Below are 27,376 nucleotides of genomic sequence, written 5' to 3' on the forward strand. Positions count from 1 at the left end.
GAATTCCTGTATGTGTAACCCACACACCTCCTGGGTGTGGTGTTCTGCCCCATCTAGTGGCACCGAGACCACTTTGAGAGACAGATAAAATGAGTCTGCTCTACAGCCTCAGGTAACAGCCAAATGGCTTTTAGCTCATGCTGTAGAGGCTCATGCACTAAACTCCAGAGGTCCCCAGTTCGATCCCGCCCCGATGACCTGGGTCTGTTGGTGTTACACGTGGGCTTATATAAAGTGGGATTGGGGTTCCTGAGCACAGTGGATCAACACTGTTATTAGTAGCACAGGCGTTTCTGTAACTGTAGTTCAGTGCCTTGGACAAAGCTAAGAGTGCCCTCAGATTCATAGTTTCACCTGTGCAGTGCAATGGCTGCTAATACAAAACAAAAGGAATATTGGATAGTTCAGAATTTGCCAGAGGTTTCCAGGGTCTTATACAGGTATATTTCTGCTTGGTTTCAGTATTTAGTGAAAGGAGCACATTTATAGAGGAGCATGTCAGAGATAATAAAATTGGCTTGGAATCCAAGAACTTACCTATATAAATCAGGGCAAAAATCTTTTTTGGACTCCTCACACAGAAGATTTTGTATTGCGTATTCTGTGTTTGTAGCTTGCATTGACATTAATGGGAATTTGACTTGGTGAATGAGTGCAGAATACACAACACAGATTTGCACATTTAGGGGCTTCCTTGGGACTCAAGATTCCTGGTTTCAATTCCCAGTTTCACAGCAAACTTCCTGTGTAACCTTGGGCAAGTCACTTGGTGTGTCTCTCTGCCTCAGTTCCAATCTGTAATATGGAGACAAGAGGACTTTCCTACCTCAGACGAGTGTTGTGAGGATAATTGCATTAAAGATTATGAGGCACTTAGATACAATATGATGACGGGAGCCATATAAATACCTATATAGACAGACAAAGTGCAGTGCCAACATGCAACAAATGTCCAATATAACAGATGAAAAATGGGCTGGGACCATATTGCAACACTGATACCACATTCAATCCTAAGGGACTTGAGCATCCAGTATAAATTAAGGTAGATTTTTGACATAATTTTATGGCTATTAAAGCAAGTGAACATCTTTCCCCTTTAACGACAATCTAAAAAGGCACAAAGCTGCAACAGAAATATGATCTCTCCCTCCCCAGGCCAGCAGGAGGTGTGGAAGTTAGCACTTAGCATCTGGGGAAAAGCGGGAGGGGGGGGAAGGCACAACATATCAGCTCAAAACTACTCTCTTGGTCAATGAAGGGAGTGGTGATGGCTTTCTCGGGGGAGTTGCATCCAGCCCAAACAAATTACCTATTGGTACATAGGAAGAAAAAGCCAATCCTGTCCAAGCCTTGTACAACAACAAGAACTTTGAAGTTGGTGTCTCTACAAATTATGACAGTTTATAAACAGGTAAATGCTCTTTGAAGGTTGCAACTGACACCACAAAGGAAAGGGTTAAAGCAACTCTTGTGCGGGTGCTTTCATTTTGTCCTAAGTTTAATGTTTTAATCTTAGCGCGGTTACTATTACTGAGCTCAGTTTCTGGGTCTGTCATCCTGATTGCTGGGTGTGAGGACAGAGCACCCGTAGATTTTTTGGAAAACGAGCACTACACTGGATCTCCCTGCAGCAGTCTCTCTTGCTGATCTAGGAATGGCCCCAATGGACTGTGAAGGAAGTACCAGCCAATTAAGCCCTGTCTAGACTGCAGATACAGCCATGCTTTGGTAATGAGTGCATGAAACTCATCTGGCCTGGAAACAGGACTCAATCGTGTCTCCACAGCAGCTTTCCACAACACACCCATGTGTCAACTGTGTCTGCATCTGCACTTACACCAGCCACACTGTGTATCAGTGCATTCTGGGGATAGTGTTCCTGGAGGACACGTGCACAGAATGGCACCCGCAATATACAGATCTATACATGCTGGGCTATATCAGTAGAGTACTATGGATAAAATTACAGCCCTGTCTTCACTCTGTACCTCACAAAATATGCATTTTTACAATATTACAAACAATGACAAAGATATTCCAATTGTCTTGTCAGAAACAATAACATGCCAATTATCTTCTCAAAAGTTAATCACTGCTTTTATCTCTTGTTAAGCAGATTTGTTAAAAATCTTAGCTATGAAAAATTAAACTGTCTTGAAAAAGAATTGCAAAAAGTTTTAAAGGGGTCTCTAAATGTAAAACACACACAACAAGGTTCTGAGAGCAAGAAACAACTGAATAATGAATTCACTCATTATATTTAGTTGTTTATTCAGAGAAGAGGATCTAGTGCAATGTCCTGTACATAAATTTTATAGCCATCCACACGTTAGTGAAATATAGGAAATAAACTTCATATAAAGAGAGCTACTGTACTTTTATCTTTAAAGTCACAATAGCAAAGTGATGATGCTTTCACTGCTATTTTGATTTTGAAAGATGACTGGTATAAAACAGAAGGAATGTTGTTTACTAGGGAAATATTTTGTGCTAGAGATACCATCTTCTAATCTTGCTCCACCTATGTTAACATACACGCCCCATATCTAGTGCTCCCCATAACAAGAGTGATGTTCTTGTACAAGAGCAATATCAGATAAAAACCCTCATTACAAGCTGACCTACCCTCCTCTCTCCTTGTCCCAGATACTGTAATCTACCAACTGCACAAATAAAATTCAGACTGAACCAGGGAGTTCTGATCAGCAGTATAAAATAATCATACTGTATGTTTATTTCATTCCGTAGCAACAAAAGAAACAATTAAGCTTCAAGAACATGACCAGCATTTTATGTTTAAGCAATAAGCCAGAACAGGGCATGCATTACTGCTCCTGACACGTGATTCAGATGTGCTGGGAGGTAGGAATGCAAATTCCGATCTGGCTCATTATTGGAGCATTATTTACAAACATGGCAATTTGGAGCATGATTGTGTTTTCAAATTCTTTTTCTAGGTACTGATACGGCTGTAGTAGTTTTCACAAGGGAGGAAACAAGAGGAAATTTTTGTTGTCCTTGTATTAAATTGTGTCTTTTTTGTTTATCACAAAGAAGAGTCACTGATCACCCGTGAAACCTCTGGTGTTTCTTCCCCCTATTTCTGATTGGTGCCCGTAATGAAACAGAAGGGGGAAAGGGATTTGGGAGTACAAACTACACTTTAGATAACACAGTTAAGGAGGTTTTTTTGAAAGTTACCATTTAAATTGCAGCAAGGGAGGTTTAGGTTGGATATTAGGAAAAACTTTCTAACTGTTAGGGTGGTTAAGCACTGGAATAAATTGCCTAGGGAGATTGTGGAATCTCCATCATTGGGGATTTTTAAGAGCAGGTTAGACAAACACCTGTCAGGGATGGTCTAGAAAATACTTAGTCCTGCCTTGAGTGCAGGGGACTGCACTAGATGACCTCCTGAGGTCCCTTCCAGTCCTATGATTGTTTCTGAGACTTCCCCATTATCCCAGGATTTAGTTATGGAGGCTTCCCGTTTCACCCACAGAGGCAGGGAATAAAGTGGTCATCAAACTCCAGGGACTCAGTAGATGAGCTTCCCGAAAAATAAAGTGTAGGAGGTTAAAACAGAGTTTTGCAATTTTTTCTTTTTAGCTGTGTAAAAGTTGTAATGCTCCCAAGTCCTAGAGGGTGGCAAGAGGAGGAGCACAGTGATTCAGTTTGCATAGTTTTCTAGTGACGAGGTCCCAGATGTGCTTTCACTGGAAGTTGGTGAGTATCCACAAGGTTCAATCAGCCAAACGACATTGCTTTGGGCAACTATCCCTGATGTCACTCCATCCAGGTCCAAAACCCCCACTAATCTTGGTTTCACACAGTGAGTGGAGAAATATAATCTCTGTCCCCACCCCACCATGCCAGAGCCAAGTTGAACAAGTTCTCCATTTGTCTTTTTATTGCTGACTTTTACAGCCGATTTACTTCTGCATCAGAGGGCTCCGTGCAGCTCATTTTGTAGTTTTACTTTTACATAGTAGTAGCCCACAGAGATGAAGACAGAACTGATATCCTCTTCCCCCACCCCCACCCCCTAAGTATGTCGCCTGCATGGCGTGCCAAGCCTGCAACATCCTCCCCCTTAAAAAAAAAAAAAAAAACGTGTCTAGGAGAAAGCAGTGGTGTATATTTCTGAAGGAAGAAGTTCTTTTTGATTTTCTACATTTTAATCTGAAGGAGCCAGACCTGTAAATATTACAAAATGATAACAATTACTTAAGAACAGAGACAGACTTACTGTCACCAACTGTTAACTTTCTGATCAGGGCAGCCTAGGAAGTGGACCCTTATCTGTCTTAAGTTCAGGACATGCTGACTAACATCCCTGTTCAGTCTGCAGACCTTTGGCTCTGTAATCTTTGTGAACTGGAAAATGTACACTATGACTGACATACTCCCTTCTGAACTAGAGGCTCAGCAAACAGAGAACCGTGCTCTGAGATAAGCAGGGCCCCCCACTAAAATGTAAGAAATCAAATTAATTTGTATTCAGAAGAAAAATACAGAAGTGTAATGACAGCAAAGCCTCTCCAACTTTACTACATAGTGGAAAAGAGACTTTGGGTGAGAGAGTAAACCAGAGCGCGAGAGACAGACAGACAGTGAAAATATGCATTAGCTTAGGGTGGAAGGCATTTATACTTGTCTGTGTTTGGGTGACTGCATCATTTGTGAATAGCAGAGTATAGGAGGGTCTTGAGTTGGTGGCTGGGTCACTCTTATAAGTGAATTGCTCTCCATTGTATCTCCCCATACTTAGCGGTTTATATAGTGGAAGCTTATAGGGAAGCTATTTTTTTTATTGACACAATAGCCTTGCTCTAAGTGAAGGTTTCACTGGAAACAGAAAGGCTCTTTTCACATTGTAATAATACATGGGAACAATTTGGGCCTTCTATTTTGCTTCACTGTGGATGGATTTTCTCTATATCCACTCACCCTAAGTGAGTTCAGAGTCCATGTGTCCCCTATCCTATAGATGTTATATCTATGGCCTGAGGAAAGTGGTTCATAGGATGCTGTCCCCTACTGTGGCTGATTTTTAAGGCAGTTTTGGTAAAAGAATTACGGTGGCCTTTTATTACTCCACAAATCTGCTCTCTGTGTGTATGCAAGTCACATCTGCTACCTTACTGCCAACTAGTTTTTACTGCTGTTAGCACTGAAGAACAGAGCTGTGCAAACCCTAAGGAGAGACAAGGTGGGTGAGATAGTATCTTTTATTGGACCAACTTTTGTTGTCCCTCTCACCAACAGAAGTTGGTCCAATAAAAGATACTACCTCTCCCACCTTGGCTCTCTAATATCCTGGGACTGACACAGTGCCAAACATTGCAAACAAACCGTAATGAGATCAGTTAGTGAGGAGTTCATGAACAGTACCCAGTTGTTTGGTCCACAGGGCTTGGGACTACATCAGCCACCAGGGTTTTGCACGTCTCACCTTGAGTAAGAGATCGAATTTGAGGGCTGGGCTCCCTCTCCACTTGCCCTATTCTTTGGCCAGGAGATTGCCTGCCTTGATTTTTGGGTATGCCAGTTGACTGTACTTTCCAGCAGTCTCTTCAGTGAGATGAGCCCCATTATCCTACCCATAAAAGTGGCTCTGTAGAGAAGTAGTCTGCACCTTACTGCAACAAGACTTGGGAAACATTCGCTCTGCAGCATCTGGATCTTTGCTGAGCTGGAAGAGACACAGCATGTCTTAGCTTAAACTCTTGCTGTGGCACATGAACTCCCATAGATTCTCTAGCAGGGGTGTTAGTAGGAATTTGGGGATACATCCAGTGAAATTCATAGTGTTTCCCTGCTTACTCTACCACCAGTGGAAGTTTGATGGATTGTGGAATGCAGCAGCTGTCACCCCTAAAAACAATTAGACTGCCACCTGACTCAAGGGCAGAGGGACAGAAACTGGCTAATTGGGCCATCAGAATTCACAGAGTTTGTTGGGACAAGGGAGAAGTGTGTGAACATGACCAAGGACCTCAGCTCCTGTTTGCAAACCTGCACCACGGGCTGCTGCTTCAAACGTATGGACCTTAAACACAGGCTAAATTCACATGGATTCAAAGTTCACTACAACCACTTCACCTAGCTTGACTGCATAGCTAGAGGAGAGCTATGGAGCACTAAACAAACTGCCCCTAAATTCTAATTGCAGAATCTTTATTACAAATGCTGGAATAGTTGAAAAAGTGAACCTCATAGCTGGCTTAAAAAAAAAAGTCAACAAAAACAATCTTTCTCAAAAAGAACAAAATCAGCTTGATAAAAGCATTTGCAACTTGTACTGAAAGTTATTATAGAATTTAACCCATGGATTGGAATGCAGTTGAAGCAACTATCAGTCAACAAAGTACATTTGTTCCTTATTTTCATTTTTGGGTGGTTACTGTAAATATTCTAAAATTTATCTCTACTTAAGCATTCAGAGGAAAGATATTTGTATTGTTCTTAGTGGTTAAACATAAACCAAAACTGCAACAAAAGTTGTAGTCTTGCCTAGAAATCATAAGCCATATCTCAACTTTATTTTAGGCTTCCTAATTTAAACATAAACACTACAGTGAAAATTTGTCTAATCTCAGAAAAAGTCTTATAATCTTCTACTCCATTATCTAGACCATCTGTCAGTCCAGGCAGCTCTGTTCCATACATTATATTCTTCCATGTGCCACATGTTACTGGAAGTTTAATTTAAAAATGTCATAGCAGGAGAGTTAGTGAATGGCAGTTAGGATTGTGTGATGGTTTCCATTCTAACCTTGTATTCAGTTGCTTGTAACTGTGAGTTTTGCAGTTTCTGGGCTACAGCTTTCCAGACTTGGCCTCAGCCCAGTTATTAATATTATTTTTTGAAGTCTGGAAAAAAGTGATTCCGCCATTTTTAAACACAAGACTGAAAAGAAAACACTGACTTTATTATAATAAAATACAATAATGTAAATTATTATTAAAAATGAGACTCTTTTGAAAAGCTCTCCAACCCGAAAAGCTGAGGGTAAGAAGCTAACACATGGTAAGGAGGTAGCCCTCAATGAAAGGAAATGCCTTTGAGTATTCTTGTGAAATTTTCCTTTGATTTGACCCGAGTTACAAGTCCTTTGGAAATAACATGTCATGCCTGCGCAGTGCATTTGACACAGGGCTTTTCACTACACTAATAGTGTGTGTAGCTAAGGGAGGCTGCACAGTGCATGGTGAACTAGTTTAGCTAGATAGAGAAAAGTGTCATGAGGAGAAGGGATCTATGGGAGACGTCAACTTCTTCAACTGTGTGGCTCCTAAGATTTGTAAGAGAGGGGCTCTTCCCCACAGTGCTTGTAAGGGACAGGGCGTTCTGGGCTTGTTTAGACTGATAGTTTTGGATTATTGACAATTTGTTGCAAAGCCAGAGGAGCTTTGAAGTCCTGGATATTAGTGACAATCCTTTTATGCGCTCTTAAAAATGTTTGAATCATCCTTAAAAATAAACACGGCTTAAATGACACGGAGGTAAAATGGCCTGCAAAGTCAGAGCAATTTTGTGAATACCTGGGAGTTTGTTCATGCTCCATTTTCCTGTTTGAACAAAGTCCTCTAACCTCGAATCATTTACCTTAGTGTTTTCTTTTGTCCTGTATCTTACAGTATTCTTTTTGTTTTCGCATCAGTTTCTTTAAGTCAACGCCTAACCAAAGCAACATATCTAATAGAACCGGTGCCAGATAACCAAGAGACACTAAATTGCAATGGGCCACACAGCATGCTATGCTTTGTGTGTAGTATGTCAGGTCTTTTGCTCGTCACTTCATTTCTATGAATTCAGACCTTCCTATCTTTCTGCAGCGTTGAAGGAACTTTTAGGGCCCACTTAAACTAGTAGGTTGTTTTTTTTAAACTGCATAGACAAATTGATGCCAGACAAGGTAGACTGACTTACCAGCTATGCCATCCCAAGGCCTGCCTAGAAAATCAGTTTTTCTATTGCCGTACTCATTTCCAGCTGATCCTGTTGTAGCACTTCATACTACAATGAGAAGTCTAGTCTAGACTGTAGCTTGTGTAAAGAGAGAAAGAGAAACATTTGCTTTATTTCTCTTGGTCATTCAAACTCCCTTTAAAGACGGGAATTCGTATTTAATGGGCTGCCCCCTCTTCCACAAGGTTTTCAAAACATCTAATTGTAAGGTCGGGTCGCACATTCATCATGACAGCTTAAACACAAACACAGAGCCTTGGCTTTTGCTAGGACTGTTCAATCAGTGGCTGTTCTTCAATAGGGAGGAAAACAAACCTTTGTAGGTGGAAATATGAAAACACCCCCCCCCACCCCCACCCTGACAACGTCCCTGACAATGTCCCTGAAAGTCCTGCGGATCAAGCCTTCTCTCCACATCCCCTCACTTTACACCCCCGCAATGCAGCCGCCTTCTTTATGGATAAGAACTGGGCGAAGAGTCCCTCTGGAGCCAGTCAGTGACACTCAACCGAAGGAGTCATCAGACACTGAACCCTCCCTTCTCAAGGCTAAGTCTGCTACCTTTTGATTGAGGGAGGGAGAACTGATGAAATGGCTCTTCCAGTGGCAGAACAACTATTGCTAGGCCACCACAGAATAAGTTATGCATTATTCATTATTATCACTATTTACATAATCAAGTTTTGATACATGGAAATTTTCATGATATTGATTTTGCATTTGTATAGCACCCCTGACATTTGAGAACATAAACCAAATGTTAACTGCCTAGTGGTGAGGAGATAAGATCCTCCTTGGGCAAATTATTGCACGATTGCTCATTATGGGAGTTCTACAGATGGCAGAACAAGGAGTAATGGTCTCAAGTTGCAGTGCGGGAGGTTTAGATTGGTGGAATCTCCTTCCGTAGAGGTTTTTAAGGTCAGGCTTCACAAAGCCCTGGCTGGGATGATTTAGTTGGGGATTGGTCCTGCTTTGAGCAGGGGGTTGGACTGAATGACCTCCTGAGGTCCTTTCCAACCCTGATATTCTATGATTCTACTTTTTCCTCTGATGTGCCTGATACTGATCACTGTCCAAGAGAGGACACTGGGCTAGATGGACTTGGCACAGCCCTACTGGCTTTAAAATGTTGGAAATTAGCAGCTACAGTAACAGCCAATGTAGCAAGGGGCACAGCAAAACTGTAAACACTCCCAACTCCAACGTCAGTATCACAAAAGGCTCCAGAATCTCTAAAGCTAAGCAAACAGTTTGGCCACTGGATGCGGAACACTGTAAAAAGTTTTAATTGCAATTATTTGAAAAGTTAGAATTCGTTTTTATGGGCCAACCACGCGTTAGTTCATTTGCACTGTTTTTTCTATTCAATTCTATATAGGCTTTTATACGGCACTCATCACAGCAGCGTCTGAGTGCTTGTATTTCATGCTTCAACAGGTAACATGTGAAGCATCAACAGTGCTGGCCAGACCATGTTTGTCTGGAGGGAACTGACTCACACGGCTATTCCATAATAATGTGGCACTCATGGAATAAATCCCCTGGGTAGACACTCTGTTCCGGAATAAAAGTGACACATCTCATCCCTGAACTGTGGAATCACTATTACTTCAGTTAGTCACCTGAAACCTACCTCTGCCAATGCACCTCAGTGCTTTTGTGCAACAACCTACCCCACTCCAGTCTTTGGCCTCTGGATCAAGGACTGCCAATCATATCAAACTTAATTATTTGCATATCAGTAATTCCTACAATGTGCAAAGTGATGTCTTTGAACAGGAAATACACTGTCCCTGTCACAAAGAATTTACAATCAAAGAATACAAGCAGCAGCTTATGAAGGGTAGGGCAGAAGGAGAGGCAATCAAGACATATACAAGGTGGGATTTGCAAAATCACTAACTGTCAGCCAACTGACTTCCACTGAAGTCCATGAAAGTTTTACCAGTGCCTTTGAAAATCTTGACCATAATGTTTATGTATACTGTATTTATCTTGATATACTTAAATTACTATAACCTACTGCCCCTGGACCTGTCCATTCTCAACTGCTTGATATTTTGTAGGCATTAAGGCAGAACTGTATTGTGAGAAGGAGGAAAGGGCACTGTCCTTACAGATCAAACAGTGTTAAGCTCTATGGTGGTTTTATGATGGCAGGTGTCCATTTGGGATCATTATGAGCCCACCAAATATTTTTCCACTGTGAGGCAAGTCTGTATTTGAATGTTGGAGCCCCTGGGTGAAAGACTAATGATATTTGTTTTCTGGGGCACCTTTCACCATTAGTTCTTTCATTTGTAACAGGAAGGATGCCAAATGCAAGCACTTAGGGCTTTTATTTACTTTCTGGCTTGAGTATCTAGGGGGAAAAAAAAGATGAACCAAGTCTCTGTTTGAACTTTTCAGTCGTATGTTCTCTACACTGTGTATGTGTTTTAAGAATGTCGCTTGTTAGCAGGAACGTTTTGTTTATACAATCATAAGAAAAACAAAATGGCTACCTATGTAAGACTTGTCAGTACAATTTTAGCTGCAGACACAGCTTTGAAAATGTCTGATTTTTATGATTCTCAATTACATCAGTGACAAGGCTTCACTTGATGAGACAGAGTCATTCATTTATTCTCTTTTGCAACGGCCTGTCCCTTCAGGGTCCAGACTGTGAGCAAGGCCACTAGTTGGCGCCAGCCAAGGACTGGTCTTGTGACACCACGTCAATCTCAGTAGGTGGTAGACGAGACATCCAGTTCTCTGCAGCAGGTTGCTGGGTAGCTGTATTTAATAACAACTTGTTAATGAAAGAAGGATCCAAAACACTGACAAAGCCTGAGCATAAAGAACCCGAAAATATTTTCCTTGTGTCCCATTCTTAATGAAAAAGAGAAAGAGCAATAATGATGAGACTGCAAAGGATCCTGTTTACAGGATCTTGTCATAAGAACTGATGAAAATTAAATAAGGCTGGTTTTAGTTGCTACTGCCATCAATTAATGCGGGAACCACTTCCAATCATAATAATTACCACATGTGCACTGTGCTTTACCTCTGGGCCTGTTAATTCCACACATAAGAGGATACAGCTATAGACTGCATTAGAACACATTGATGTCACAACAGAAATGCTCTTATTGTAATATTCTGTTACATAAACTGAAATGATTTAGGTGATAGGGAAACAGGAGTCAGCTCTGACCACCAGACAACTTGCTGGTGATCAATCCTCTCTGTGCTCAAACACAAAAACAGTATTGCACCAGAAGAATGACAACAGCTCCCTTAGCTGTCTAGCAGACAAAGCCTTCACAGTCTTGAGAGACAGATGCTGTCTCCTACATAGTTGCAACATTGTTCCGGGTACGTTTTGTATCAATGACTCTCCCTTCTCACTGAGATCTGCCAGATTATCGATTAATGTTCACAGCAGCAGTAAGTGCCACACAGAAGTGTTATATAAACTGCTGAGCAACCCTTACATCTAAATATAATGTGATATTTCCCAGTAACTAAGTTGTATTTTAATTTTATTTTATCAATTAACTTGAATTTATAAATGTATATCTGATTTTACAGGTTTAGTATAATCTATGGAAACTATATACATAATAAAAGATTATGATACCCCAAATACCTTTAAAAATTGTTTGTAGCCAGTAGTGGTTTGTAAATAAAAGTAAAATGCAAAGTTAAAAGAAAAGTGCATCCAAAGATGACTATATCCTGTTTATACTTTTGATGGTCAGTACATCAGAATAAATTAAAAAAAAAAAAAAGACCTGGTCCAGTTCTGGCCAAGATCACACAAATTAGATTATCTACTTTAAGAGTTAAACTTCCCAGTAAACAACAAAACCTTATCTGTGTTGTTCAAATGCATGCTTCTCTCAATTTTGTTCCTTCCACTTTATGCACAAGTTGATCCATAACATGAAGAATATGCTTAACTTGCCATCACACTGAATCACAAGTTAAAACCATTCAGGTATGATAAAACTGAGAACTGGTTGAAAATCATTTCTAACTATAATGCAAAGGAACAAACCTGAATGTAAGGGTTCAAATGATCAAGTTCACTATCTTCAATAAGTTTATATAGTGAGAATGCATGTCAGCAACCTCATACAATATTTAAATGTAAAAAGGACATGAAGTCTTCTTAGCAAAGTCATAAAGAAACTAACAAGAGTAAACAGTTAATGTGTTCTTGCTTCTTCTGAAATTAGGAACAAACCAGATTTCGTCAGTGAGGTTTGGCAACGTGAGAAATCCTGTAACCAATTTCATTTCCTGATAAATGAACGGTCCACAGGGGAAAGTCAGCCAGAGGGTTTCGGAACTGTCGAGTGCTCAGACATTACTGAAAGACTCCTTGAAGGAGCCAGACAGTCTATTGCTTATCACTGCTGAGCCAAATAGCACCATGCAAACATTGGAACGGCCAGATTCCATTTAGAACTCTTACTGAAGCACAACATGATAGTACTTCATCAACATGTGGTATCCCCTTAAAAAATGAAACGGCTATAGTACACCTCCTTTATTATGCTTTAAGCCACTGAGCTGGAAACACATGATTGAATAAAACACACACTGGTATATGGCTTTTAACTGTCTTTATTGTTTATGTATTTTAAAGCCAAGCCCTAAAAGCAACTTTGTATGTAGAATGAGTTTAGATTTTTATTTTATTTATGTATTTTAACTGGAGAAATATAAGTACAGAAAATAAATAATTCAAGTATGGATATATTTTGGCAAGAGAGCGACTAGGGAAATTTTTCAAAGGAATTGACCGGCTATGTTGCTTGCAAAGTTGAGCAATCTCTAGCATTTTGGAGTTTCTGGTTTTAATCTAAGTAAACCCTCTCTGAGTGCTTTTCTTTTTTAAAGTTATCATAACTAGTATATGTGATCATTTTACAGCACAACATTAACAGTATATATCACATCTACCTGCAAAGTAACCAGAACTCTTCAACTTGCTAGACAAGCTGTGGTATGTTTTTAGATATGACAGTATATTTAAAAAACATATTTCAAAATGGAGCTAAACTGTTTGTTCATTTTTATATTATTACAAATTGATTCACAACTCAAACATTTTTTACAGGAAATTCACGTAGGTTGACATGTAGAGATTTAACTTTTAAAAGTCCAAAGCCTGAGCTTGTAAAAAAAGTATTGCCAGTCTGATGACCCCTGAAGGGAAGATAAAAGAAAAAAATAGCCCAAATAATAACTTCAGGCCTTCATTACAAAATACTGGCTAACTTTTCAAGTGGCTTGCAGGCTTAGATTAGCAGTGGAGTCTGTAGCTGATTAGCTGCACCCTCACAAACAGATGTCACAGTAACAGGGAGAAAAAGGCTATAGGTTCTAGAGTTTACAAGAAAGAGCACAATTTCACTGATGAACAACAAAATATTAAAAAAGGAAACCAGGAAAGTCAGAGAAATATTATATGCTCGCTCTTAGCCCAAATATCAGAACTCATTTTCCCTGCATCTTCTATTGCCGTAGTAACCACAGGAGAAATTCTTCACTTCAAAGGAAAATTTTGCTCATCTGATTCATTTCACACTATCATGATATAATCATACACTGATTTGCTGGGATCTAAGGTATATTGTACTTGAGGTTCAAACTGAAGGGATGGTTCTGTGTTTGATAAACCCAGGGTGGATACATTAAAAAAGGAAAGTTCTCCATGTTAAGTATTTACCATTTAAACCCTGGTTTGTAAGCAAGGTACATGAATACCAGAATGCACCTTGGAGAGAGCAGCATGGTTTAATTTTAGAATTCAGAGCTAGGAACTCCAGGAGTCATAATCCCAGTTGACACTGAGTACCTTCTGTGGCCTTAGTCAAGTAACTTAAATCCTCTGTACTTCAGATTCCCCATCTGTAAAATGGGGAAGATACTATTTACCTTACCTGGACACTGGGAGGATTAGTTATGATTGCAAAGCATTCTGAAGATAGAAAGGAGCATCTAAATGCTAAGTATTATTAATACCCTTTGGTTAAAGCAGTTAGTGCTATATACACGTTACATATATATGATTTCTCTCCCCTCCCCCCCCCCCCCCCGCCCCTGCTCCACAATTCAAGTATTAAGGTATTGAAAATAGGAAGAGTATTTTCTTCTCTCTTCAGCAACAAACATAGCTCACTGGCTGTGGTATGAGAATGAAAGGCAATACTACAGGTTATGGTGTATTGTAAACTGGGTGACTTAACTGAAAACCTCTACTGAAGGACAGAAATTTATAAATAGCTTCTGAGATTACTAGCCAAAGCAAAATGAAGACATTTCAGCACTCTCTCATTGTAAGCATAATGCAATGCAAATGAGATGATTCCTTAGGCAGGTTCTATGGAGTATGTGATTTACCAGCAACTTCAACACTCAGGCACCCAACAGTTAGATTGGGAGAGAAAAGTGGTAATATGGTACTCAAGACTCACCCACAGCTCCCTCAAGCTGAGATTTCCTCATTAGCCATGCCACTAATCCCATCTTTTCCCACCCACTCAACATTACTTTGCTTCCATAACCTCTGCTATTCAGTTCCATTAGAGTGCAGAGCAGCAAAGGGAAATTGGCAACATGTTTGAAGCACTAGGGTCTCCTAAATTCCACATTGCTGCTCCACTTACATATGCATAAGAAGAAAAACATGTTGGCGTGCTATACGAGATATACCAGTCCTGTGACCCGAATGCATGGCAAGATGGACAGAGGTGTGGATTTAAAAGTGGATACGGTAACTGAGGGAATAGCGAGTGTATACGAGTAGTGATTTGACTGGATAACCATGAAATATTTACTGATGCAAGAGTTGTCTGTGAGGGGATAAGGCCAAAGCAGTCCGGACACAAATCCAACAAGTGCTCTTTTAATCAGCCTGTTGATCACGGTGATGGATGCCTGCCTCTACTAAAGAATAAACATGATCGCTGTGCAGCATCCTCAGTCCCTGCTGATATGGGGAGTAAGACTCTGGTCACCTACATCTAGGCAACAGCAGTGCAGACTACTATTGCTAAGTTGGCTCTACAGGTGACACATGATTAGAAAAGCAACATGTATATATGTTCATTGTGAAATATTCTGGTAAAATATTGCACCAGTGCCACTATTACAAAATAGTGGTCATAATAAAAATGAACAACATATGCTTAAATAGCATCATTTATCTGAGTATCTCAAAACACTTGATAAAGAATAGGCCTGGATTTATGAAGTAGGCAAGAATTAAACTTGTTTTACAAAGAGGGAAACCAAGGGATTGAAACTCACAGTTTCACAATGAGCCAATAGAAGAGCCAAGTAAAGAACCCAGGAGACCTGAATCCCAGCCCCACAGTCAAGTCCCCATACCATTTGGGGGCCTGATCTACTCCCACTGAAGACTCCTGTTAACTTTACTAGGAGTTGGAAAAGTCCTTGTTTCCTATTATTAAACTAGTAGTAATGGTTCATAACATTTAAAACTACAGGGCAAAATCCTGGCCCCACTGACTTAATTAGGGCCAGTAGTTCAACCATGAATCTTTAAAATGCTAAGGAATAGGAATGCATGTTTTAGGAGGGAAACAGAGCTGAAGTTCTCTGTTTACTCTTGATCTACAAAGAAAAAGTTTTATGGAGTGCTCTTTCCAAGTTGAAGGCATGATTATTATTTTCTGCTGGAAAACATTCTGGCTCGTTTACAGTGAGAATCTAATATTACATGGGAAAGAGTTTAAAGAGCAGAGACTCAAGAGGTTGCTAATGCATATTTTCCTATGCTGATGCTGTAGTGATGTTTATATTACTCTTTGATAGGGAGGTGTCAGAAAAGCATTACTGTAGCTTTGACTTTGTGCCAGGAGTACAAGTAAACTAAAATTGCTGTTTCTTACTAGCCCTGGTTAGCAATGCCAATAAGTTGCTTTTTAATTCCTCCCCTCGGCACCCCACCTCCCATTTACTAGGTTTCCCCACCATCACTGCTGGAAGAATCCATAGCAGGCCCTTGAAACAAATTTAAGCGAAAATGCTGTTTTAATTCCAGAAATTACTGACAGCTGCAATATAAAAGCAAACCTAAGTTGTTTGGGTTCTCAAGAGCAGCCACATATTTGAAATGAGTTTCCTAAAGCCACTTGAGGGTTATTTTTGCACATAAGCCTATAAAAATAATTTAATAAAAATGTATATTCTAGAATTTTCATATCCAGAAGACACCTGGGGAGAGGTGGACTGCACATCCCCTTTTCAAACAGTCTTGAAAGTAATGTATAAATATGGTATCAGTTACAACATTAACTAACTCTCTTTGGGAGTGCCACACAGAGGTTGTGGATGCCATGGTATACACTACTGCTGCTAGACCTGGCAATCTTTTGACAGATAACTCGACTGTAACTAGGACCTTATGTGCAAAAGTACTTTTCTTATACCACCAAAGTAAGCCAAATCTTGGAATGTGCAACATTTAAAATTCCATATATAGGTTTAGTGGAGCAGTAATTGTATCGGGCATTTTCGTTGCTTTTTAGATTTAAAAATTCTAACACAAAAACAATCTTTTTTATATCAATATGCTTTACAAATGACTCACCATATTAAGCAAACATTTTAAAAGTCTAGAGGTTCAGTAATATGAAGCTTCTCACTTATTGAATGTTTCAAGCTGAACTACATTCCAAACAGTCACAGTATACATTTATTTCACTTTCCTTAAAGCTTCCAACTTACATGCATTTTTACAACTTATACTGGAAACATGGCTTGGAAAACAGTTTTGTTAGTAGTTGATCACTAACTCATCCCCCTCATCTACAGTATTTGCACTATATATATTGTATGGACATAGAAATAGGCCATATTTTCATCTCTTCAGAGCCTGCTGAAATACATTTTAGACGAAGAAAGTTTCAGCGATGGGTTTTTGAGAGCATCATCACAACTGAGGTCAACCCATTTTTCAAATGATTGTGGATCTCAAAACTGCTGCTGAAAAGTTATTTCCGTGAACTTAATCATAGAATATCAGGGTTGGAAGGGACCTCGGGAGGTCATCTAGTCCAACCCCCAGCTCAAAGCAGGACCAATCCCCAATTTTTGCCCCAGATCCCTAAATGGCCCCCTCAAGGATTGAACTCTCAACCCTGGGTTTAGCAGGCCAATGCTCAAGCCTCCCCCCTTACTTGCCATAGCGATGTTGATGTAGTGCTGTAGACTATGTCTATACTTACAGCACCGAGTAGAGCACACACACTGCTCGCCTCCCTAGCAAGGGTATAAAGAGCAGTGCCACAGGGAAAGACTCTAGCAGTGGGGAAAGGCTCTGATAGGCAGGAGGCAGTGGAGAAAGGCTCCAGCAGCTCCCTATGGCAGGCAGCTGACATAGCTATTTCCTGCTGCCTCCCCCTGCCAGAGCCTTTCCCTGAAGCAGAGAAAGGTTCCAGGATTTGGGAGGCAGCAGGATACTATGTTGCTAAAAACAGCAGTGTAGATGGGGGAGGCGCTGATTGTGTGTGTAGAGAGCCTTGTACGGTATATACCTTAAGGTTCTGGCGTGTCTTTGCTCCATTCACCGAAGCAGGGCCTCACCATTTACACTGTTATTCATACCTGTGCTACAGTGCTGTAGCTGTGTCGTTGTTGCACCCATATCATAGACATGGCCTGAGGCACTCTCATTCCAAAATAAGAGTGTCCACACATGGAGTTAATCAGGAATAGCTATTCCGGAATAACTCCCCTTAAACTCCCCTTTAGTTAAACTGGTGTAAATCCCTGTGTGGACTCTTATTTCAATTTAGGCTCTGTCTACACTACAGACCTTACAGCAGCACAGCTGTACCACTACAGCCACACCGCTGTAAGGTCTCCTGTGCAGCTGCTTTATGCTGACAGAAGAATGATCTCCCGCTGGCATAATTAGACCACCCCCAACCAGTGGTGGTAGCTATGTCAGTGGAGAGCGTCCCCGCCGACATAGCGCTATTTACACCGGTGCTTCTGTCGCTGAAATTTACATCGGTCAGGGGTGGGTTTTTTTTAAACCCCGACGGACAAAAGTTTTACCGACAGAAGTGCTAGTGTAAGCATAGCCTTAGTTTAAGACAATTAGGAACAGGTTTAAACTAAATGGAAATAAGCCACTATTAAATAAGAGCTTCCACACAAGGGTTTTCAACCACTTTAACTAAGGCTATTTAATTAAACCAGTGCAAGTTTGTACGTAGATAAGCCCTTGGGCACCATCCTCAATGGGGCCATCTACTGTCATAAGTCCTGTCACAACACTTCACATAATTGTTCCTGGAACACCTGACTGTCCCAAAGCATATTTGTTGAGGGACGAGCAGCACATTCTTCTCTGCCAAAAGCCTGTGAGAATATGACCTCTGGGTATGAATGCTTTCAAAAGGAACATGAATTATTATTCACTGCTTCTCAAACAGCTCCAAAGTGAGAAAGTGATGTCTCTAGGGGTATGTCTACACTATAAGCGCCACAGTGGCAAAGCTGCAGCTTCTCTACTGTAGCATAGGCACTTACTACAGCAACAGAAGGGATTTTTCTGTTGCTGCAGTAAATCTGCTCCCTCGAGAGATGGTGAGCTAAGATGACAGAAGAATTCTTCAGCCGATTTGGCTGTGTCTGCTACAGTGGGGGTTAGGTTGACTCAACTATGTCACACCGGGTATGAGAACCTAAATTTTAGCTGCAGACCAGGCCTTAGTCTCTTTCACTATGAAACAATGACATTCAGCCCAACGTCTGAGTTGCACTGCTTTGGTCTGTAGACATACACTAGAACCGTGCTTTCATTTTTAGTCATGGTCCATGCTGCCCCAATAAAACCACTACGTATTGTTTTTAGCATCAGTTCTGGAAAGCCGCAAAAGCAGTTTGCCAAAAATACATCCTACATTCCTCCTTCCAGTTTGATATTCCTCAGGTTAAGGGTTAACAGCAGCTGTGGGTTAGTAAAGGGAAGTCTGCATTACAGCTGCCTGCATAATGTCAGATCTAAGGATGTATTAGACACAGTCAGTTTCCAGTACTGTCAGATCCTTGACCTTTCAGAGCAGAAAAACATAAATATGGAGAAAAATCTGATGAATTTATTTTAGGAAGTTTTCTGTCTCCCTCACCCAGCACTACGCCCCAGAGTCCCTAGTCTCCATCATTAATCTGCCATTTTCTCCTTTGCAATGCCATGTGGCATTAATTTACATATTCTTATGCAGTGCCCAGCGTCCATGGCAGCTGGGCACTATTACAACAATTAAAACAAACATAAAACAGTCACAGGCAGAGACAACCCGTTTAAATTAGTAAACCGTATGTCTGCAATAGCTTAATTAAAGGCCTGTGTAAACAAATGTGCCTTGCATTGTGCCCTGAAACTCCTCGAAGTCTTGTTCTGGCACAGCACAGCAGCATGACCTCCAAGCACTGGGGAACTCAGTGGGGAATGCCCTGTTGCAAGGACTCCTACAATGAAACTTCATGAATCATCAAAAGAGCAATCCAGCTGATATCAACTGGTGTCATGGTTCACAGAGTGAGGGATGATCTCCCATGTAGTTGCACCCTAGACCATGTAAGGTTTTACAGATTGTAACCAACACACTCAATTACATAAGAACGGCCATACTGGATCAGACCAAAGGTCCATCTAGCCCAGTGTCCTGTCTTCCGACAGTGGCCAATGCCAGGTGCCCCAGAAGGAATGAACAGAACAGGTAATCATCAAGTGATCCATCTCCTGTTGCTCATTCCGAGCTTCGGGCAAACAGAGGCTAGGGGCACCATCCATGCCCATTCTGGGTAATAGCCACTGATGGACCTATCCTCCATGAATTTATCTAGTTCTTTTTTGAACCCTGTTGGCCTTCAAAACATCCTCTGGCAAAGAGTTCCCAGGCTGACTGTGAGTTGTGTGAAGAAATACTTCCTTTGGTTTGTTTTAAACCTGCTGCCTATTAGTTTCATGTGGTGAACCCTAGTTCTTGTGTTAGGAGGAGGAGTAAACAACACTTACTTATTTACTCTCTCCACAAAAGTCATGATTTTATAAACCTCTAACATATTCCCCCTTAGTAGTCTCTTTTCCAAGCTGAAAAGTCCCATCCTTATTAATCTCTCCTCATATGAAAGCCATTCCGTACCCCTAATAATTTGTGTTGCCCTTTTCAATTCCAATATATCTTTTTAGAGATGTGACGACCACATCTGCACGCAGTATTCGAGATGTGGGCATACTATGGATTTATATGGAAGCAATATGATATTTTCTGTCTTATCATTATCCCTTTCTTAATGATTCCCAACATTCTGTTTGCTTCTTTGACTGCCGCTGCACACTGAGTGGATGTTTTCAGAGAACTATCCACAATGACTCCAAGATCTCTTTCTTGAGTGGTAACAGCTAATTTAGACCCCATCATTTTATATGTATAGTTGGGATTATGTTTTCTAACGTGCATTACTTTGCATTTATCAACATTGAATTTCATCTGCCATTTTGTTGCCCAGTCACTTAGCTTTGAGAGATCCTTGGATCTTGGACCCAAATGCAAATAGGTGGTCAATCCAGAGCATGGAGCACTGGTTTAATGTACTCATAGTGACCCAATGTACTCAGGACCTGGGTCTTTTCATTTTGCACCAGATATACAATAAACACTGAAGAGCACATTGCAGTAATATAGTTGGAAGATAGCAAAGGCAAGCATAACCGTGGCAGTGTCTGCATTCAAACAGAGGGCCAAGCTGTCTAGCCAGCCTTAGATGAAAAAGTGTTCTACAGGCCAAGGCCAGTATCTGAGAATCCCAGTGCAATGGAAGACCGAGGATGACTCACTCTAGTATCGAACTGCAGTTGCCAATATATGTCAATTATTTGCAAGTTACACCGATGTGGGGGTTGATTTCATACTGCACAAGATTTATGAACCCAGTATTTCTTTGCTGAATGGCACTCCCCTCACTCTTCATGGGCTCAGGCAGTACCGGACTATGAGTCTCATAAAGGGGCAAGGAAGTGAACAAAAAATGCCAACGCCCTTCTGATCACCCCAGAGGAGAGAACAGAACCCTTCCAGGCTTCTGAGAAGTCAGCAGCAGGACCAGCAAATTGCCTGCCCTCTGCATTGTAAATTCAGGAGCTTCCTCCCTCCAGCTTCTGGGAGGTCAAAGGCACTTTCCTCGAAGGGTACGTCTTCGCTGCAGAGCTAACTTGAGTTATCTACATTCCAGTTACGCCTCTCAAGTTAGCTTAGCTCAAAGCGAGCCACACTGTGAAAACACACTTGAGTTGCTGCAGCCACACTAGCACCACACTCACTTGTGCATGATGCTAAGATTTCTGAGGGCACATGCTAGGATTTTTAGGACTGCAGTAAGATAAGCTGCTCTACGAATTCTTTCACACTGTATTGTGGGAGAACTTGTCTGTCCTTTCTGAGCACATGGGGGGACTTGTGGGAAAACACTGGAGAACTAGAGGCAGTTGAGTGATGCTAGCCTGTGTCGATGCTGCAGTGGTTATGTTAGCAGCAGACATGTTGTGCTCACTCTAGCTTAAGTCTATACCCCCTCTCTTGGGCCAGCCAACTTGAGTGAAAAGCACCACTGCACTCAAATTAAGGGCTTTTGTGCATGGACAAGAGTCAAGTTAGGGGCAACTCTTGAGCTATAACTCGAGTTAACTTTGCAGTGCAGACAAGCCCTACAATTTAGCGGCCAGAAGACGGAGTCCTCCATTGCCACCTTGGCCCAAAACCACGATTTATTTTAATTATAACCACAATTTCATTGTCTGTCTTCTGATGGACTAACTTTTGGGGTTGACAGTACTCCTGCAACCAGCTGGATGGTATGCCAAGGCTGTACTGCAGTTCTGGGACAGCTGTTAGGCAGCACTCAGGAACTATCTTGTCTCCAATTTCCCATTCCCTCCCTACCCCCTGCTATCTGGCGACTAAGGGCTTGCTTCCTATGTAACAAACAGGAGTTGAAGGACCTGGAACTGCTCAGCTAAGAGAGGAGCAAGCCGCAGAGGGTATGTTTACACAGGGATTCTGGAGTGAACCTCCCAGCCCAGGTCGACAGACTTGGCCTAGCAGGGCTCATGCTAGTGCCCTAAAAATAGCTGTATAGACAGTGCCTTGAAATTGAGGCATGGGTTGGAGCTCGGACTCAGAAGTGACCCGAGCTGGGAGGCTCGCTCCAAAATGCTTTGTTGACATACCCTGAGACGTGCCCGGAACACTCAAACCCTGGTTTTTTGTTCAGTCAGGGTCCAGGGATTGGACGGAGAAAGGTTTTTTTCCTTTTCCATTTTGTTGAGTGAATTTTATTGCTCGTAAAACTAGAACAAGTTCTAATGACTGTTACATGCTTGACTCATATCAGAGAGGCACAGTGTAAGAGCATAACTGCTTCTGTCGAGCACAGGGAGAAATGATAAAGAAACAGAGAAAAAAGAAGCAAATACAAATCAACGCAGTGGGAAAAATCAGGCAGGGCGGAAACCCAACTTAAGCAAGTGATTGTAAAAATAAAATGATTTTAGTTTAAATGGCTTAGCCAGTGGGGAATTTCTTTCAAAAGCATGAAATGTGGTCTCTCAAGTGTGCTCACTCCATGAACCCAAATGTCAGCTTCCAGTTAATATCTGGCATTCAGAACAAGTTTTCCCACTTATTGTAAAATAGCAGTTATCTGCTGGCTAACTCCCATTGAAAATCCTGAGATAAATCCCAGACTCCAGACACAGTCTCACTTCTCTCACGTTCCTAATCCTCAAACTATAGAGGATTCACTGAAAGGAAGAAAAGACAACTTGTGAATCTAAAAGAGAGAGCGAGACACGAAGGCCAATTTTCACCTATCACCATGATCTTTAAATTGCCCTTAATAAGCTTCTGCAATAAAAAAGGGAGCCTGGATTGTGGCCTGCTTGTCTGCAAAGGAGACAGCTCTATCTATGAGCTGTGGTTTCCACCTCAGTCCCAGGCTTATTAGCTTAATTTATCTTCTCTCTCAGGCTGAAAGAGAAATAACCAGCTCTTGATTTCAGCACCTGCCCTTTATCTCTCTGTTTATGCAGGAGTCTTCTAAAAGGCTAATTACTCAGCTTGGACTTTCCCTGACTTACACAGTGTATGGCTAAAAGCACATGATTTAAAGTAATGTTAATTACACTAGGTTTATCTTGAACAGCAGTGAGGTTGCTTCTTGTAAGGATACTAAGACACAGAGCCTCCAGTTCTTGGCATGTATTTGCCAAATTGATTCAGGGGATGATTTTTCACATATTTACCTAAAAAGGTCAATTTAATTAGCAATCTGAGATTTGCGGTTGAGTTACAGGTATGTGTTCCTGTCAGTCACATGCCACTTCCCAGTGTGAAAGTGACGAGGAGTGGCATGGAGTACAGTGAAACGCATAAGCACCACTGTGCAGATCAGGGTCATGGCTGCAAGTGCTTTTTTTTTGGTTTACATTTTTTCGTACTTCAAAAATGGCTCCAACAATATGCTCAAAATCTAAGTAAATCTAATTAATCTGAAGTTATTTCTTCCACTAAGCCCACAATAACCGAGTCAAGAATGGAGCTACCAGGATGCGCGTCTGCCTTGAGTCAGTGAGGGAAAGGACGGCTTCAGTCCTCACCCTTCCACCCCAGGGCCTGTTTACTGTTCATCAACCTCACTCAACATCAGGGATTACTGATGTTTGAGCACTCAAGATGAAACTCCCTGTAGACGGAGCTAACCATGGCATGCAGTGCCATACCCAGAGAGTCATTCACGGTATTATAGGATTAAGGCACTCTCCTTTGTCTGGTAGTTGAAGCTCTGAGATTCTTTTTATGGCGCAGTGCTGCTGCAGAAAAAGAGGGTAGATGCTCAAGCTGCCCATCAGGCATCTACTCTAGCCTTGGGCTAGGGGTTTCCCAGGTGAAAAAGTCAGGGGCTAGAGCAGGAAGAGCTATGAGGCACCATGGACAGAGAGAGAGAGAGAGAGAGGGGCACAAAATAGCTTCTTTTGAGGGACAGGGCTGAGGGGCCTGCCCTGAGGTTTCTGCAAGAGACAGTTGCTTGGGCTACTGTTTGTTACCACCCACTTGAGGAAATGGGGCTTGTGTACATTTTATAAACAAACATACAGACACACAGACACACACACACTAAGGAAAACCTTGACTCTGAATCACTGATATCTGCTCCAGACAAAAAACTGACCTGCTCTGATCTGACCTTTGGTCAGCAATGGGGCAACAATACTAAAGTCAGTATTTGGGAGCGAGTGTTGTCTAGTGATCAGAGTAGCAGACTGGCAGTCAGAATGCCTGGCCTCTCTTCCTGCCCTGTCTCTAACTTGGGTGGCTTTTGGAAAAAGGTAATGAATAAACCTCAGATCTTTGTGTACTTCAATTCACTATCTAACAATGAATTTATGTCAAGCAACACTATTAATCTTTTGATTACGTGGAGCTTTTATTTATTCATACAAGAATGCTTTTTCTCTAACAATTCCATACATGGAATGGAAATGACTCAAGATGTAGTGTTCATTTTCAGACAGTCTTTGTGGTACCAGAGGAAGTGGAACAAGGAAGATGAAGGAAACTGTAACAAAAACATGTGCTTACATAGGCTAATTACATGCACAGCTAGATGGTTTCTGGGATTTTTTTTTTAAATAAGATACAAATCAATAAAATATCAGTAGTCACAACTGGTCATTCATCCTCTGCCATGCACTGTTATCAGTCGATAGTTTCCTGAAAGTACCACACTAGAAGCGGATCTGGAGGAGGAATCTGATGAAGGACAAAGTAGTGGCTTTATAGACTAGACAGGGGAAGGAGTACAATGCGTAAGGGACAGCATGGAAGAGAGTGCAAAGGTGGTGGTGTAAGATGTAGATGAATGGGTGCTGGAAGGTGCCATTGTCAGCGGAACAGCAGTAGAGAGAAACAATGCAGTAATACAAGATTGGATACTGAGGGAGGGTTGGGCTGTGAAGAGCCTTAAATATAAGGATTACAGCATCTATTTGATGTAGTGGAGAAGGGGGAGTGTTTCAAAGACAGGAGTTACATCTACCTATCTAGGTACTTATATGGCCCTCATTTCTGTAGTATCACACAATCATTAGTGGATTTTACCATCATAACACTCCCCTGAGAGGTAGGAAAGTGCTATAATTCCCATTATACAGATGGGGAACTGAAGCTCTGGGTAGATTAAGTGGCTCGCCCAGGATGCTTGTGGCTGAGCAACATTAGGATTGCCCAGGCCCTAGGCTTGTTTCCACTAGACCACTTTGTTCCTACCCCCAAACCATGGGTCAGGAAAATGATCTTAGCAGTGTTTTGAATGGACTTGAAGGGAGCAATGTGGGTGTCTGGAAGGCCAGAGAGGATGACGATGCAGTAGTAAAAATGGGAAATGAGGAGGGCCTGGTTGAGAATGTTTAGTGTGGTCAAAGAGAAAAGACTCCATCTTTGAGACATTATGAGAAAGCCCCACCCTGGACGTGTTCTAATTTCTCTAAATCGTAGGCACCAAAATTCACTAGCAAATCAAGAAAATACATTACACACACACACACACACACACACACACACACACTCCAAACATAAGCTTACAGTCCAAACTAATGAGGTATTTTAAATTAAAACACAAGCATATTACAATCCATAATGCAGTACTGTATGACCTGACCTCAAAAGAAAAATGACATTTTGACATAATTAATTGGAACACTACATTTGAATTGACTAAGTCTTTGCCACCACTTACTCTTAGTCTGTCTTTGGGCAATGCAACAGCTCCTTGTTTGATAATTTCCAGAACTCTCTCCACTGACAGCTGGGCTCCAGCTTGCTCTAACCGTGAGCTGAAAAAGCTGATCACCTGAAATAGAAAGTGATAACATATAAACAAGTGCAAGAAAGAGATAATTTTACCAGTTTACGAATGAAACAATCATTTTCTCTCCCTCTCTTGATCAGAATATCTTTAAACTGTTCTTTTCAAAGCACTCATAATTACTTATGCCACAATCAAGAGATTTGTTGATTTATGACAAGTTAATAAAAGTTATCAGCATTCTTCAACGGTCAGTGTTGGTGGATGATTAATTTAATACAGTTTATTTAGCAATGCAATTCAGTTAATAGATTTACAATTTTTAGTGCCAGCATCAACACATCTGTTGACATTCTGTTCATATATATTATGTTGCTAATGCGCACACGTAGAAAGTTTCCTAAACAACAGAAATCTGTGCAATACCTGATTTATTTCTTCCACTATTATATATACAAGAAAACTTCTGGGTAAAATGTGACTGAAACAGGCTTATAACGAGTCAGTTTCTATTGAAACAAATTCATGGACTACCTAAGGCTTCACAGTGGATGTCACATTGCGAAAACAATTTTAAAACTAGACTGGAGAAAGGATTAGCAAAAGCACTGTTGGGAACAATCTTGCTTTGGCAATCTAACCTCTAGCATAATACAGACCATAAAATGTTATCCAATGATTCCTGCCTCAGGACCAATAACTTGTGGTTGAAGCAAAGCATCAATTTTAGAAAATGGGATAGATTAATGTTTCCATCACAGTTGGACCCAAGTATTCAGAGATGCCAACTCTCACATTCAAAGTAGTATTTTGGTGCTAGCTTGAGATTTTGCTGCTCTTGGAAAATTGGGAAATGAGCACTCTTCCCAGACCCATACACTGAGAACAATCACTGAACAAACTACTGCCCTGGTTCTCTGCCTCTCCAGCTATAAGCTGGCTGAGCCCCAAGGAGTGGGTGATTATTGGGGTTAAAGAAAAATAGAATAAACCCATCAACGTAACTAAACCAGAGGCAGAGTGAGCAGAGAAACGAGGCACCCAGGGAGCACAGGGTTTGGGACTCAGTGTTAATAAAGGTGGAGTGTGGAGGGAAGAGATCCAAAACCCACACGAATCACAGACCATAGACAGGTGGCTGGCAGTATCGCCAATCCCAAGTGTCCAAATATCATGAGTCAGGTCCCCCCAAATCAGGAAATTTTTTTTTAGTTTCATGTGTGCACCTCTACATTTTGAGCCTTTAGGGTCCAACTTTTCAAGCTTTTCTCCACAACCACGATGGCCAGAAATGTACTTTTGTTTTCAAAAATGGAAACTGAGATTTGCATGTAATCACATGACTCCCAAGGACTGGGGATTTAAAAAAATCATGAAATATGGTGCTAAAACTGCGAAAGTTGGCAACACTAGAGTGGAACTTCAGAGGTACCCAAATCACAGTGATTAAAACTAAGCATACATCCAGGTTCCCCACATGTCTACCCTGTTTGTCCC

General features: G+C 41.2%; 1 protein-coding gene across 3 annotated transcripts in view; it reads right to left on the reverse strand.

Annotated features, from left to right (window-relative positions):
* DYM (dymeclin) overlaps positions 1 to 27,376 on the reverse strand; it is a 392,088-nt gene that overhangs the window by 19,242 nt on the left and 345,470 nt on the right. For all 3 annotated transcript variants that reach the window (XM_074952350.1, XM_074952349.1, XM_074952351.1), the window contains one exon: positions 25,811 to 25,924. In XM_074952350.1, coding sequence (XP_074808451.1) covers positions 25,811 to 25,924 — 114 coding nt within the window. The remainder of the gene's footprint in view (positions 1 to 25,810; positions 25,925 to 27,376) is intronic.

The sequence above is a fragment of the Natator depressus genome, chromosome 5 (assembly GCF_965152275.1).
Source record: "Natator depressus isolate rNatDep1 chromosome 5, rNatDep2.hap1, whole genome shotgun sequence".
NCBI lineage: Eukaryota > Metazoa > Chordata > Testudines > Cheloniidae > Natator > Natator depressus.